Source organism: Uloborus diversus, chromosome 6, assembly GCF_026930045.1.
Source record: "Uloborus diversus isolate 005 chromosome 6, Udiv.v.3.1, whole genome shotgun sequence".
NCBI classification, from domain to species: Eukaryota; Metazoa; Arthropoda; class Arachnida; order Araneae; family Uloboridae; genus Uloborus; species Uloborus diversus.
In genome coordinates, this window is record NC_072736.1 from 167,745,396 (window position 1) to 167,762,619 (window position 17,224).

The following is a 17,224-nucleotide window of genomic DNA, read 5'->3' on the forward strand; positions in this document are numbered from 1 at the left end:
CCAAACTGTAGATAATGCTGCCATCTAGCAACCATGCTGCCAAAGTCTTCGCCAATCCCTTCCACTAGTCACATGATACATCTATGAACCAATTTTCTTCATCAGCAAGAATGAGAAAGCTCGGTCTACTCTTATTATTAGTCTATGGTGGTAACCGATTGATCATAGAACGATTCGGTTAGTAACCAGTTACTTACCGGTCGGCCGGTGAGTTTCGTCGAACGCAACCTTTAAAGCCCGAGGCGGCTGCTCTTAGTTATTTTCTGATGGCAACGCTGATAAAATGTCCATCATGCATTAGCATATTTGCATATCAACATCAACAGTGGGAAGGGATAGTGCATTTTTGTTAAATATGTTGAAAATTAATAATTTAAACACATCTTTGAGAAAATCAAGTCTGTTCGGCAAATAGTTTTGAAGTGCTATAAATTATAGTAAATGTAACTGTTATACAAAATGTGAAAATTACTTCTATCCAAAAATTAATGTTATCCATTTCAAAATATCATTTTTTAAGTTAGAGTGAGTATTATACTATTTGACAATACATTCCGTTACTGTTAAGATATGCATTTGTTAATGACGAGTATCTAGAAATCATACGATCGATTGCCAAATGCTTTAAATAAATAATAATTTTATGAAACTGAACACAAATGATACAAATAAGTGCTTTTTGTCTTTTTAACTTAAATGATTCATTTGATGTTGCTAAATGTTATGCATTTTTTGGCTGCATAAATCAAGAGAAGAGCTTTTTTGGTTTAAAGACCCTGCGTTACATCTGAAAACAATGCAGTTCCTTTGCAAAACTTATTGATCAACTATTTAACTAGGTTTATTTTGAATATCCAGAACTTTTTTTTTTTTAGAGAACTGCATCGATGATCTATATTTTTTTTTTTTTTTTTTGACAGCCCAAGATCTGGAGGGGAAATTCAGATGTATAGAGGCAGGCAGGCAGGACTCGTTGAACCGGTCTCAATAATTTTAATGCTATTATTATTCATTTTTTTTTAATTTATGACCAACAAAAACTATAGCCCTACAAATCATATTATGTTTGTCCACTTCACAAGGTTCTGTAAAAAACTTTAAATAAAGAAAGTTTATGAGTCAAACATTTTGATAGATATCTCCAATGATGAGAAACATTTAATGAAATTTGTGGTAGAAAATCAAACTGCTCTTGTAATGTTTTAATGAGATAAAAAATGAAAAATAGAAAAGTGGACCGGTTTAAAACGACTCTCTAACTTAAAAGGATTCTTTTTGTCTATTTTTCATCAGTCATCTCCAACTATAGCAGGTGGTTTTACCTATAGCTAATAATGCTTTTTTTCATTGAACAATATTTAAAAAAAAAAAAAACAGTAGTTGGAAAAGATATTTATGAACATAATTATAGGTTAAATAGATGGTGTGGACCCTGCTTAAATGAATACCTTTAGTTCCTATAATTTTCAAATACAATATTTGATTCTGCTGGCCAAGGAAATGTTCTTTGTTGTTGTTGCTCAAACCACTCAGTTAACCAAGCTTGAGTGGACAATGCCACCCAATTTAATACAGAAAAGTGTTACTTCAGTTTACAGAGCGTCTCTTGGGTTAAACCTGTTTTTTTTTTTTTTCCCCTCCCAAAAATGTTTTTTTTTTTTTTTTTTTTTTTGAAAAATTTCATTGTTTTCCCCCAAATGTTTTCACAAATTTAACATATTATTGCAAAGAATAAAAGCTAATTAATGCAAAATAACTAGCAAAGCTTTATAGATAAATTACAGATTTAATAAATTTAGAAACTCATATTTTTTAAGGTTATGCACATTTGATAAATAGTTTTTATTTTATTTTTTTTTTTAAATCTATGCAGCTTTCCTATTAGGTACATAAATATACAAGGCAGACCAACTAATTTTTCCTAAAATTACATGGGAAAAAAATCCTAGCTCTTTTATTATTTTTTAATCATCATTCTTTTTCAGTATTTTGCATTTCAAAATAGTTCAAAAAGCATACTTCAACCAAAGCTTCATATACTACCTAATTTGCTAGATTACTTAAGATTTATTGAGATAGATTATGTACCATTGAAGCGATGCATAGTGTATATAAATTTTAACGCTAGAATATTTAAATGACAAGAGAAAAAAAAAGAACTAAACACGTGCATGAACATTTAGAGTAGGCATAAAATTCTGCTTATACCTGCACACTTTTTGCATTCTCAATAGATGATGCAGTCAGAGCAAGAAAAGAAAATGCATAAAGTTATGAAAACAGAAAACATTCATGTAACCCTATGTTCTTCTTTTTTAAAAATGCCAAAATTTCACCTTTCAATGAGCTTTTTTGATCCCAATATAATAAAAGAAGTCTCGTGCATGAATGGTGGAAGCAGTAGCGGATCTAGCCGATCATTTTGGGAGGGGCCATTTGGAATTTTTTTTTCACTTTCTTTGGATTTTTGTCCTCTGTCACTTTTCAAACTTTGTCAATCTGGCACAGATCATTGATTTTTCCGAAAAAATACCGCCCCTACCCGTCTTCAAGTTTTTATGCCAAGTTAGAATTTAAAAATAACAATAGAAATAGGGGGTTAAATTTAATTTTTTATAAAATTAAAGATAAGATTAATACCAACAAATTCTTCATGTATAATGTATTGCTTCGAAGAAATGGACATCAATTTTTATTTACCTTTGGGGGCATTTTGTGGAGGAGCATTGGAATAAGGGGCACTCCTCCAGAAAAATTTCGAAATTAAAGCCATAAAACACAAATTTAGGCTCTCTTTTATCTCGTAAACTATAGGTGTGTTCAGAGGACAGCAGCATCCATAGATCGTCCTAGTGTCCTAAGATTGTCCATCGTTTGCGTCAAGAAATGATGTATACAATGGGGCAAAATTTTAGAAATAAAATAGTTTTGTTTCAAGAAGAGGGATGTAAATTCTCTCACATTTAAAACTTAAAATTTCTATTAAAGTAACACTCATGTGTTTTTCCTCGTATTTTTTTTTCTTTTTAAAAAAAATTCCTACATTCACAAGGTTTTGGGAAGGGTCATGGCCCCCATGGCCCCCCTCTAGATCCGCCCCTGGGTGGAAGTTGAAAAATCAATAAACATTAATTTTTAGGAGTCTTCATTATTAAAATTTTTTTAAATCTTTAAAAAAATATGCATTGATCTTTTTAATTTTTAAAGTTGTATAATATACATCAGACTTATGATTCATTTGTAGATATGTACTGCAAGATGCTTTCCATGTCTAAGAATGTGTGATTTTAATTTTACTTTTTTATTTATAGTAGATAGCTTTGATTATAAGGCAATTAATTTGCAAGAATTTATTCTTGGTTATTTGTAATTAATAATGTCACACAGTAAAATATTTCTTTGATATTTATACCAAGACCCATTTACGTATTGTATTTTTTTTAATAGTTAAAGAATTTCAAACAATATTCTCCTATATAAATCTCTAAGTATGAGGAAATGACATTACAAGAATTTACTCTTAATTATTTAATTAATTACGAAGAAATTAGGCGCAAATATAAATACTAAACATTCCTTAACAATTAATTCATAAAATCTTCATGATTTTCCTAAAAAAAAAATTGTTTTTCTTGCAAATAGTAATAAAAACCAAATAAACCAGGGTTGGCTTTTTGCCGGCAGAAACTGGTTTTTGCCCTGCCGGTGGCAGAAACTGGTTATAACCGGTAAAAACCGGCAGAAACTGGTAGAAACTGGCAAAAACTAGAAAATGTTTTTAATAGCTCTAGTAATTACTTAATGACAGGCAATTAAGTAAAATAAAATATATAACTCATTTTGTCATTGCAAAAACTTAATATAATAGTTATTTAATAATTAGTGTAAAAATATGTTAATTAACAAGACTGACATTTCTAAAGCAAAGTAAAATTTATCGTAGTTGAAATTGCTATGCGTTAGAAATTTTAGCCTTGTAATGTTGTAAGTAACAAATTTTTCAGTTTGTTTATAATTATTTTGTTTGCATTTAATATAAAGTGTGATATATCAAATATTTAAATAAATACAGATTTTTTTTTTATTTCATTAAATTCTAAAATTCAGAAACTTGTCATTTTACACTTAATATAACTGAATAAAGCTATTCTCAAAGAACAAAGAGCTCTCCCCCCCCCCCATTTTGATTTCTATGGAAAGCTAATAATCCAATTATATAAGTACTAACACAGTCTTCAACTTTGCTGTATGTAAGAAACAATATAATTGGTTAGATTCACTGACTCATAAATGTAAAGAGTTTCATTGGTTGAAACTAGGGGTGCAACATGGATGTCGATGTTTTGGAAACATCGATTTTTTTGTTAAAACGTCAATGTTTTTAACATCGATGTTTTACTTTCAATGTTTTTGGACTATCGATGTTTTGGTTTCGATGTTTTTTCGATGCTGATGTTTTTGCATTTTAATTGAAAATTATCATAAAATTTTGCTCCAATCTTCTCGCTAGGTAATTAAGTTTACTTATGGAGTTGCCAAAAAAAAAAAATCATTTTTTGCTCCCGTTTTATAAGAACAATTTTTCTGCGTAGAGGATGATTTTTGGGAAGATCACTACAAGATAGTAAAAGATTAACTAGAGGGTAAAAAAGAGATCAAAGCTATTGGAAGAACCTGACACTGGTAGTCTGGTGCCAGAACTTGCAGTCTATTTCAAGGCTCCAGTTCATAAACTAAAGGAAAATTCTATACGCATTTGATAGTGATGGAAACTTCTGTTCCATCGAAAGAGATGTTTCTCAGACTGGTGGGATAGTCTGCGAAAAGAGAAATGCCCTTCTGGGGGGGACAAAGTAAGGAAACTTCTTTTTCTCCAAACTGTCAACACTAATATTCGGGCTTACTTATCAATTTCCTCCAACAAGTCGTCTGTCTATTACCTTAAATTTGTGTTTAATTATTAACTAACAGTACAACACATATTTCTTACTCTTAAAAATTATTGTTAGAGTTAATTTTGTATTTTTAAAATAATTAGCACAACTTTTTCTCATCATTCAACTGACGGTAAGTGCATGATGCATTTTTTCTTAGATTCTTTTTTGATGTAAATTTACTTTTAGTTTAATTCAGTTTGAAAATATTTCCTTATTGCTATAACTAGATTGTATTAACCGGTGCTTGTCTTATTATCAATTTTCGCCCAACTATAATACCAAGCTGTTGCGAAATTATTCTTATTAAATTATATTCATGATTTGAGGTTCAGTATTTTCAATATATTCGTCGGATACGTATTCTTTTGTATTGCTTAAATTAGTGTAGTATATTCAAAAATGTAGGTTATACATTGATAAAAAGATCGATGTTTCAATTTCTAACATCGATGTTTTGATGGGATTGAAAGAATCTTCTCAAATTTCTCCTTTGTGCACAACAAATTAAGAAATTGTTTAGGTTTAGAAACAGCGTCAAAACTTGTATTTTGTTACAGGCTGCTGCAGTGTGAAAACAATGTAAAATTTGATTTTGAATGGTGATAGTGTTGTAAATAAATTGTATTTGGGTTAATATTTAATTATTTTTCTTATACATTTTCTATTGTATGTCAGGAATTGCATTTATGTCATTTTTTGAGTTTCTGCCAGTTTCTGCCATAAATGTGGCAGAAAGGGGTTTTTGCCATGCCGGTTTTAACCGGTTTCTACCAGTGGTTTTTACCACCTTGGCAGAAACCTGCCAACCCTGAAATAAACCCAGTTTAAACCAAAAAAAACCTGGTTTAAACCAGAAAAAACATGGTTTAAACCAGAAAAACCGTCCCCCCCCCCCCAAAAAAAAAAAAAAATAGTTTCTATACCAACCCTGGTCTCTAAGGTTGAAGTCTGATTTCGCTCTGTCAACAACTGATGGAAGCACAATCTATCTACATTTCGATCCAAACCAAAACTCAAAAAACTCCTGATACAACAGCCCCAGAAGTATTGATTTGGAATGAGACTTTGACCACAACATATTTAACATGCTCCAGTCACCATTTGTAAATGCAGAGGATCCTTGAACAGCTGACATTGAACCCGAAACCCTCTAGTGTCGAGTGCTATGCCTTACCGATCGGGACATCTTGGCTCGGAAATGTTCTTTACCTTACCAAACTTAAAACACTTATCTAAAAACATAATACAAAATCAGTAGCTTTTCAAAACAAAACAAGCTGATGTGTGCATCACATGACTTCCTTTTACTCCAATTTAAAGATAATAGTGCCTCGGAGTGAGCAAAAAAAAACACTTTAAATACTTTCATTCATATTTTAAAATACTTTAAATACTTTCATTCATTCTTTAAATATTTCATTGATGCTTGGGTTCATCAATAGATCTATTTCAAACAAATCTAAGAAAGTTCTTCTGCCTTTATATAGGAGTTTAGTAAGACCTCATTTGGAGTATGCTGTTCAGTTTTGGTCTCCTTATCTTAAGAAAGATATTTTTGTATTGGAAAGGGTTCAAAGAAGGGTAACTAAATTAGTAAGGGGACTCTCAGATTTAGATTATGACACCAGACTTAATAGGCTTAACATGTATAGCCTGGAGCAAAGGAGAGTCAGAGGGGACATGATTCAGTTGTTTAAATTTATCAAAATGAAAGATGTAAATGGATTAAATTTTTGCGGGGAAAGCAGGACGAGGGGTCATTGTTTTAAGCTATTCAAATCTCAGGCTAACTTAGAAATCAGGAAAAACTACTACTTCAGCAGGGTCGTGGGCACTCGGAATAGCTTACCGGAAGAGGCGGTAATGAGCAAGGGAGTGGATAGCTTTAAGAGGGCCATTGATCTTCATTGGGGACTAATTAATTGACTAGGACCAGCCTAGCTGGGCCCAGAGCCTGTTGCTGGTCGTCACATTTGTATTCCAAGTTTGTTGCGAACAGAAGCAAAGAAAACGTTTTATACAGATAAATTTTCCCAATATTGGCAGTTTTAATGTGATTCAATGCTTAACTCTCTAAATATGGCCAAATTGAAACCAAATTAAAAAAAAAAAAATAAATAAACGCCAAATTTGTCGCCAAATTGGCGACTAAAAGCTTGGCGATATATTGCCAAGCGTTGGTCAAATTATAGCACCGCTTGAGTTTACATTGAAATTAACAATGATTTTACCCCAAAAAGGTGTAAAAGACCCCCTTTGGAACATCCGAATGCAACCAAAAGGGGAGGTGCACAACTAGACTCCACTTGGAGTCTATGTACCAAATTTCAACTTTCTAGAACATACCGTTCTTGAGTTATGCGAGATACATTCGCACATACATACGTACATACAGACGTCACGAGAAAACTCGTTGTAATTAACTCGGGGATCGTCAAAATGGATTCTTCAAGTGTCTATGCATTCTTAGGCATGTATCCACGTGTGATCGGGTTGAAAAAAAAATCAATATTCATTCGGGCTCGAGCAAAATGGAAACAAAGCCCGATTTTCGAGTGAAAATTTTTTCGCGCATACAATACTTCCTTTTTTGTAAAAGGAAGTAAAAAAGTAAAGTTAATGGTAAAAAGTTTCTGAAATATGGGCAGTAAATTACAAAATAATATTAAAAAATGGAAATTTTAAAGATGTTAGATCTTAAATTACAAAAGCTATGTTTTGGCACCACTTTTTGAAAAAGTACATTTTAGGGAATTGCTTGCTAAAAGTGTTTTGTTAAAATTTTTCCAGCTCCTTCTCCTAACTGCGAGGAAAATTATATTCCCCCCTTTGATTTCGGAAGTGCCTATCATTCCTGAGTCAAGGGGCTGTATTTTGGCTGTTTTGTGTTTGATGAGAGCGAGTAGTGCGCTTAGTATTCGAAAACTTATTAAACTCATCACTTGACTCCCAACATTGTCCACTAAGATATTGAAAAAATATATTTATTTTGTTTAATTTATTTTCAATTTATTCAAAATTTTTCTTAGCAAAGAATACTAGTCTTATTGTATCATCCCGGGAAAATATTTGATTAAGTGGCGATTTTTAACATAACATCTATGGAGCAGTATTTTGTTTCTCGGAAGTTCTATTTTTTTAGCGGAGCATTTGTTAACCTAATCAAGTGGGGCTGACAGTATTAATTTTTGATTGTTTAAAAATATTTTTTTATGGAAAAATGTTCATCTATATATATAAAAATGGAGTTTGGTAAATTTGTTCCCCAAGATCTCAGAAACTACCCGGCAGATTTGGCTGAAACTTTCACCGTTTGTTCAGTTTGGTACTGAGAAGGTTTATAGACCAGTTCGAAAAAAATCCGATTGATAGTTCCCTTTTTATTCCAATTTTAGTAACAATTTTCGCATAAATGCCCCAATATGGCGGTGGTAAAAAACGTGCACACATTAACATTATATGTCCATCGAAAGCGCCAATTTTTCTGCTGAAGATAGCATCTGTTCGAAGTTTCTACGTTGTATAAAAAACGAGTTATGAGCTTTTTTGTTCCCTGTTCGAAGGCTTTCATCAACCCAAGTCATTATTTAGTGTGTCATCTCAACTCCCAAGAATTGTTGTATTGTTGAATATTTTTGCGTTTCGTCTGACTTTTTGAGGCTTTTCTCAAGTCAAATCTTAAAGTAACGTTTTTCCACAAGATTGGCTAAAAATAAATGGATTTGGCTGATAATTTTACTTTTAAACGGAACTTATGTAATTAATGGTTTATTATTATTATTTATGCTGATTGGACACTTGCTCACTATATCCAACCAACCAGCAGAAATATCGCCAGAATTTTTTCAGAAAGATTTCAGTAGCTGATGCATTTGGCAGTTTTTTCCACTGTCGCTGTTTTTGAGCCCAAAGACGTAATAATGAGAACTACGTTATAATGTTTCTCAGCTTTCACCATATAAACAAAATATCGCCAATCAAAGATACTTAAAAAAAAATACTGTGTAAAATAATTCAACAACTAAATTAGGCAAATCCATAAACTGCACAAAAACTTCCATTAATTTTTCTTTTTGCACGATTTCAAACAATCGCCAAATTTTACTACTTATTTTGGAAACATTTCGGATGAAACCATTTAGCGCCATTTTATTTTGACCAAAAGCATCTCAGTATCTGACAACAATATTTCTATAATAAAAATTAGTAAGGAGGGGGAGCATTGTCGAAAGTGTCCCAAAATGATTCTCGCAAATTTGATAAGATTTTAAACCGCACCAAAAATTGAAATTTCCCAAAATAACTAAAACAAGTGTAAGGGAAACACGGGCGGCTACATTTTTAAAAATAGTTCGTACATCAATAGCAATACAGAGAAGGTTTTAGATTTAAAAAAAAGTACTAACAGATAAATCTTTTTAAACATGTAAAGTTTAATTTCATGTTTCGGAAATTCTTCAAATTTGTATATGCTTAAATGTCGTGCTTTCGTTTCTAATTGAGTACTATTTTGTTCTTTATACTTATTGCTATTTTAGTTTAATGAGTAAGGAAGAAGCTCGATTTTTAATCACGTCAAAAAGGTTTGTTTTAAATTCTTTCGCTTAAAACAGAAAACAAGGGCAAGTAACGATTGTTTCTCATAATTATTACTGACCCAGGCAACGCCGGGTATTTTTGCTAGTTTAATATAATTTGGCTTCTAAGTGATGATGATATTGCTTTCTTAGTTTATAAAGGTTTAGTAGTATGACTTATCCCAACTGATTTACCAAAATTAGACCAAGTCCAAGAGTTTAAAAGCATTTTATATATCGGAATAGATAATATTAATCCGAAAATTTTAGTTGAATGTGCAGAGGAATTAGCAGATGTAATCGCAAACATTTTCAATGCTTCTTATAATTCGGGGACAGTGCCAGAGGACTGGAAACTGGTTAACATTACACCGCTCTTCAAGAAAGGGTCTAAAGGGAGTGCGGGAAATTATAGACCTGTGAGTCTAACTTCGGTGGTTTGCAAAATTTTTGAAACATTGATGAAAATTAAGGTAGTAAATTTTCTAGAAACTAATAATCTATTGACTAGTTTTCAGTACGGTTTCAGGAAAGGTAAATCTTGTGCAACAAATTTCTATGACAAAGTTACCATGGCTTTGGACAATAAGAAGCCTGTAGATGTTGTTTACATTGATTTTCAAAAAGCTTTCGATAAGGTACCGCATGTTGCTCTACTTAGCAAATTAGCTGATATAGGAATAGGAGGGAAAACTTTCATTTGGGTAAAAAACTGGCTGACCGGAAGGAAACAAAGAGTAGTTGTAAGGGGAAATTATTCTAATTGGAGTGAGGTCTTAAGCGGGGTTCCTCAAGGATCAGTGTTAGGGCCTGTTTTGTTCATTGTCTTTATGAACGATATTCACAAAAATATTTCTGGGACATGAATTGTTTTGCTGATGATGTCAAAGTTATGGGGACTGTAGAAAATTATGAACAAGCAAATCAGCTGCAAGAGGATCTAGATCATATTACGGAGTGGGCTGATAAATGGGGTATGGCTGTTAATGTTGGGAAATGTCAAATGCTACATTTAGGGCATGGAAATAAGTGTACAAGTTATTATTTGCAAGGTTCAGTCATTAGTCAGGCAGACAAAGTTACTGATCTGGGGGTCTTAATAAGTCAGGATTTAAAGTTTAGCCAACAGTGCAGCATTGCTAGCAACAAAGCCAATAAGATGCTTGGGTTTATCAATAGATCTATTTCAAATAAATCTAAAGAAGTTCTTCTGCCCTTATAAAGAAGTTTGGTAAGACCCCATTTGGAGAATGCTGTTCAGTTTTGGTCTCCTTATCTTAAGAAAGACATTAATGTATTGGAAAGGGTTCAAAGGCGGGCTACAAGGCTAATAAGTGGACTTTCCCACTTAGATTATGATTCCAGGCTTAGAAGGCTAAAAATGTACAGTCTTGGGCAAAGAAGAGACCGAGGGGACATGATTCAGCTGTTTAAATTTATTAAAACGAAAGATGTTACGGGGCTAAAGTTTAGCACTGAAAACAGGACAAGGGGTCATTGTTTTAAGCTATTTAAATCTCAGGCTAACATGGATATTAGGAAAAATTATTATTATAGCAGGGTAGTGGAACCTTGGAACAGTTTACCGGAAGAGGTGGTAATGAGCAAGGGAGTAGATAGTTTTAAGAGGGCCATTGATCTTCACTGGGGATTGTAAATTGACTAGGACCAGTCTAGCTGGGCCCAGAGCCTGTTGCTGGTCGTCACTTTTGTATTTGTATTTTAAAAAATCCAGAAACAAGTCTAGTTGTCAAAAGCATCCTTCTCGGAGAATCCAGTCCATTAAGAGCAAGTGCTTTGGAGACAAGTCGATGACTATGCATCTAGGACACCGGATACTGCTTTGTACCATGCTCATTTAATGGTGACTCTGGGCCATTAAATATGCTCGTAGTCACAAAGTCCTCCAAATAAAACAATACCTATGGGGGTGCTGGACCAGGGATTGCTCGGCTCAGGCCGAGGAGTCAGTCACCTTTCTCACCTTTAGTCACCTTTTGAAAACTTGGTTACTTTTAGTCACCTTTTGCAACTTTTGTCACCTTTCTCACCTTTCTTGAAATGTGAATTGTAAATTTTTTTTTAAAATAAGTAAATCCTTGAAAAGCATCTGAATGATATCTTTAATAGTGAAATTAATTTAAAAAGTAGCATTAAATATGCCCCCTCCCCCCCTACACCTTGTTTAAGAAAAATAGCTCTGCTACCGGGAAATCAGGGAATTTTTCTATCGCTTGCAATTGCACCCAATGAGCAGAACCAGACTTTCTATCCCCCTTCGACCATCAGACGTGTTTTCCGCAAGTCTCATCTATAGCCATATTGTTTCCTATCGTGTTTCTCTGGAGTCTCTGAATCTCAATCTCATCTCTAGCCGGGCGCGTTACTTGCTTGTTTTACTTTTACTGACCTCAAAAGCCGAGACTAAGCAGCCACGAGCGTGGTTCGATTTGAAAAAGGGGTGATAGGTTAAGGAGGCATCGTGCCTCGATGTCTCCTTTGAGCGCGGAATAGTGAATTATTTTTTTAAACACGTGCCTTTAAAAAAGACTTCAGCTATGCAATGCTGGTCACATAAAGCTGTTGCAAACGTTTTAAAAAGACCTTCTATAAAAGCTGAGCTGCATTTTATCATTTCATCTGCTGATTTGTTTAAGCTGTTCACGAAACGCTTTCATATGCCAAGCTTTCATATTTCACGCTTTCATATTTCAATGCCAAGCTCCTATGATACATAAATTGTACCAAGAAATAGAGACCATTGTTCAGACTTTTATGGCTTATTAGGTTAAAAAAGCCTCTGTTATAAAGAAAGTTGATTTTTAACGTAGTTGATGAAACGTAGACACGGATGAACTGTTTGCAGTTGGTAACAGACTACCTCTTGAAGATCTCGTTGTTACTGGGGAGGTGACAGATGAACTGTCAAAACTGAAAGAAAATGAAAAGATTATATTTTTAAGAGCTGCTCAAAAGCATTATGTGACTGCATGCAAGTATGTAATAGAAAAAAGTTGCATATCAAACGGGTTACTGAAAAGTTATAAATTTTTGGATCCAAAAGAGAGAAGTAAATCTAGAAGCTGTAGGATTTGATAAAGGTTGCCAAAATCATGCCTTTTAATGTTCCACTGGATAGGTTGCAAGATGAATGGAAACTTTTGCAGCTGGAAAAAGATGATGAAACATCCGAAAACAAAACCATTGATAACTACTGACAGCAGTACATTTCAAAAAAGGACTCAAACTTCCAACGATCTAAAGTTTTCTAATGTGATCAAAGCTTCACGTGCATTATCACAGGGTAATGCTGACATTGAAAGACGATTTTCCATTTAAAGCACCATTTTGGTGAAAATAAGACAGCAACGACTGACAGATTTTTAAACAGCATACTTACAGTTAAAGACGCTGTAAAAAGAATATCCTCATTTGCTTTCTGTACCAATTGGTCCAGAAATGATTAAATGTGCACAACAAGCACACACAAATTACACAACATGCATGGAGGAATGTAAAAGGAAAACGGATTTGGAATTGAAACAGAAGCAAAAAGAAGAGCAAAAAAGAAAGGATTATGAAAAAGAAATGATGAAAATGGAAAAAATTAAACATCTATTGAAAGTGAAACTAAAGCTCTGAATGAAAAAAAGAAAGAATCATCTTCAAACCAAAACTGCAAGAGAAGAGCTGTTTGTTGAAACTAAAAAAAAGCTCTGGAAAAAAAGACCTTAAAGCAGCAAAAGTAGCTCAAGCTATGCTCGAGGGAGTTTAAAGTATCCAAGCTGAAGAAAAGGTTAAAGAAAAAGAAATACAAATAATTCAGAAGACAGTAGGAAAAAGAAAATCAAATGTTATCACATCATTTTGCAGTAAAAAGCCAAAAATATAAGGAAGGGATACCAATGCAACATTTTTCAGCCTCATATAAGCTTCAAGCCCCTACATTCCCCCCCCCCCCAAGGAAAAATTTCTGCATCCTGTAAACATTTCAAATATTTTTTTTTAATTGAAAGTTATTCTTACTTGTACTACTTTTGATAAACTATTTTCTTTATTATGTTGCTATAATTTTTAATAACTTGATTTAACACAAAATTTTTACCTCTCATGGACATGTCATAGAATATTTTCAGCACTTGCTAAAAAGAAAAACAAGAAAGGATGCTGATAACTTTTTAACAAGCTAAAAAGAGAGAGAAAAAGAAAAACACTAAAAATGTGATTGAATAACACAAATTATATGGTCAAATGGTCAATAAATGCATCATCTTTCTCTTCACAATTTCAAGCTTTATTATGTTTATTATATATATATATATATTTTTTTTAAATTGCATAGAGTTTACACTGAAAGTTTCTTGAAAATGTCTTAAAATTTTTATTTTATTACTTCTAGCCCTGTAATATTCATTTCCAAAATTGTAAAGAAATCTTTACAAAAAGTATATAGGACTATTATGGTAAAAGTCAGTAAAAAGGGATAATCCTTTTCTGTTTTTTGAATTCTTAACAAATTGCTTTTGATCACCTTTTAGTTACTTTTTTGTCACCTTTTAGTCACCTTTGTTTTCAAATTTGTCACCTTTCTCACTTTTTTCAACGGCCATCAGCAGTCCTCGGCCTGGCTCGGCTGGATCAAAAAATCAGAGCTGTCTTCCGGGTCCCATCCAATTGGTTAACCGGCACAAATAGTAGTAGTTACAGGGGACCCTGGAGTGAAAAGTGTACCATGCTCATCGAGTCTCAAATGGCTGATCATGAAAAGGTGATCTGCCTCTGCCTCTTCCCAATGAATTGTAGGACACCACCAGGATTTTTTCTGAAGTACCTAGAGTTGTACTAATTGTAGCTGAAAAGTTATTATATTTTAATGTTTTTTTTTTTTGAGCAATCACGATTGCTTATTGTTCTCACTTGACTGTTTTTGGCGTTCCTATGATTTTATTTTCCCACCAGCACCCTCTACAGCATCACCGTCGACCGGCTCCTCACGATGTTGCTCCTCTAGCGAAAGCCGCCTCCGGGTTGCATCCATGTCCTACACACACGCGCATACATACACACAAACACATACACACACATACACAAACACATACACACACATACACAAACACATACACACACATACACCTACACACATGCACAAACACATACACACACAAACACATACACACAACTACCCACACATTCATGCCTGCACACAGACACAAACACATATGCCTAGACACACATACACATACGCCCACCCACACACACACATTCATACACACAACTACCCACACACTTATGCCTGCATACAGACACAAACACACATGCCTACACACACATACCCCTACACACATACCCCCCACACACAAACACTCGTGATTGCGAAAAACATAATTTGAATTCAAGATGTCAAAATTCAAATTAATTTTTTTTTTTTTCCCTTCAGTTTTGGAGATTTAACTTGTTCTGAGCACTGCTGCTGCTGGTTGTCATTTTTGTGTTTTCGTAGCTTTACAACCTTATTCTAAGCTTGGTTGGTAAAAATTCACAAAAGTATTTAATAATTTTCTTGTCAACAAAAATTTTATGTCATAAATTTTTAATAACTTGATGTGCTATTGAGCCAGCAACAGCTGGTATTCTTAATTGAAAAAGTATTAGAGCCTGCATCTGCGTTATTATACCTTGAGTAATAGATTAATAAGTTTAACGATTTAGTACAGTAAAACATTTGTAGTAGATTTATTGAGCAGAATGATAGATTTCTTTTGTCTCTTTCAGGTGTAGATATATTGCTTAGGATGAAGATCAATGAAAAGAATTTGATAAGTTTTTCTGTTTCAAAAAATTGCATTGATCGTGAAGGATGGCTCGGTAAAAGGGGGGAAGTAAACAAAAGCTTCCAGAAAAGATGGTTTGTGTTAAAAGGAAATCTGTTGTTTTATTTTGAAAAGAAAGACGACAAAGAGCCAGTAGGATTAGTCATTTTGGAAGGTTGTACCGTGGAATTAGCCGAAAACGAAGAAACTTACGCATTCAAACTCGTGTTCCACGGAGCAGGGAACAGGACCTACATATTATGTGCCAACAGCCAAGAGAACATGGAGCAGTGGATGAAAGCCCTTGCATCTGCGAGTTACGACTACGTAAAACTCATGGTTGCAGAACTCCAACGGCAGCTGGATGAAGTCACCGAAATGGAGAAGCAAGCTGCGTCGTCAGTGCCAAACCGATGGAAAACCAGGGGTCTACCGACGAACCAATCCGACGGTTGTCTTTTTGGGCACACTGCCGCGGGTGGACGTGCCCCTAGATTCAACCCGTTCGACAAGTGGAAGGCTGGGAACAACGGAGATGTGAAAGACCCTCGTGGCACCTCTTCCGCAATCACTGCTGCTTCTTCCGAAGATGACTTATTGCACCATAGCTCGGGAGGTAGATTCAAAGGCTCTCGCCAGAGGTACCTATTTATCGAGCTGCACGAATATTATGGCCAAATTTTTCGTAGACTGTTCGAAGAGCAAAGAAAAAAGCGAGCCGCTGTTACAAAGCCTGAAGTAGATCTAATAACTTTTTGAGAATATTTGTTCTTGTATGTTGTAGTTACTTGTATTCAATACCTTATCCTGTTGAATATTATGAAGATATGATTTATTTATACCAAGTTAATGCATGTTGTTATGTTTGAAAAGGATCCTTTCTGAGAACATATTTGAAATTTGTGAACGTTATTTTCTAAAACTTTTACACATGTGTTAAGGATTTGATATTAATTCCACAAAAGACTTTCCAAAAATTTTCTGGAGACAAGTTTAATGATAAGTTTACATTAAAATTGCTACAATATTCAGATTTATTTATTTGCAATGTCATTATTCATTTAGTAGCTGCTGTTTATTGAAGGTAAAGACTCCCAACAGCACAATGTTTTATCGAAAAAGGAGACTTTAAGTTACTGACTCAACAGTTAAAGTCTAACCACTTAACTGTTTTGTCAGAACACCGCTTGTTGTGTTTGAGACAGGTGCTATGGTTCCCGTACCTATTGTTGATACATGGATATCCATACTTTTCATTGAATGGTACGTGGAAGACAGTCAAAATGTCTTTTTTTTTTTTCTAGTTGTGTTCAATATGACAACCAGTGATGTTCCAATCAATTTTTCTGAGGGTATACTCCCAGTAATCCATTATGCACAATATGTGTAGACGATTATAAGGCATTCAAAAGGCGTTGATTTATTAGGTGTTAAGAAATATAAAGAAATAAGGTTACTTAACTTGTAGGAAAATGTGGTTAACTTAAATAGATTCACTGGCCAACACACATTTTGGTGCCGGGGTATTTGGAGTTGATTTCATATGAATTTGATGCCCTAAATTCAAATATGGCATTATTTTTTGCCTAGGAGCTCGACTTTCTGAGATATAACATTTTAGTGATATATACGTTACACTATTTACAGTTAAATCTCCATAGATCAAATAAATATACTTAACACAGATTTTTTTATTATCAAATTTAAAAATTATTATATTTTTAAATAATAATAAATACATACAAATACAATATACTAATTATATACGATAAAATAATGATATATTACTAAGATAGAGGAAAAAGTCATTGATGAAACCAACTACTCACTGAACACATCCGAAGCTTCTTTTCTGTGAAATTCTTGAATGTTTATAATAAACAAAAGAAGCGGAAAACGT

The 17,224-nt window shown here is 33.7% G+C and overlaps 1 protein-coding gene across 2 annotated transcripts; it reads left to right on the forward strand.

The window, feature by feature from the left end:
* Positions 1-314: 314 nt before the first annotated feature.
* Positions 315-16,351, forward strand: LOC129224115 (sesquipedalian-1-like). Of its 2 annotated transcripts, none has more exons than XM_054858523.1 (2): positions 315-525; positions 15,287-16,351. In XM_054858523.1, the coding sequence occupies exon 2, from the start codon at positions 15,307-15,309 to the stop codon at positions 16,081-16,083; it is 777 nt and encodes a 258-aa protein (XP_054714498.1). In that variant the 5' UTR covers positions 315-525; positions 15,287-15,306; the 3' UTR covers positions 16,084-16,351. The 2 variants fall into 2 exon arrangements, with proteins under 2 accessions (XP_054714498.1, XP_054714499.1); XM_054858524.1 differs by having other exon boundaries at positions 341-443.
* The last annotated feature ends 873 nt before the right edge of the window (positions 16,352-17,224 follow it).

Excerpts from the sequence above, each read along its gene's own strand:
- LOC129224115 (XM_054858523.1), top strand. The coding sequence starts at position 15,307 with ATGAAGATCAATGAAAAGAATTTGATAAGTTTTTCTGTTTCAAAAAAT.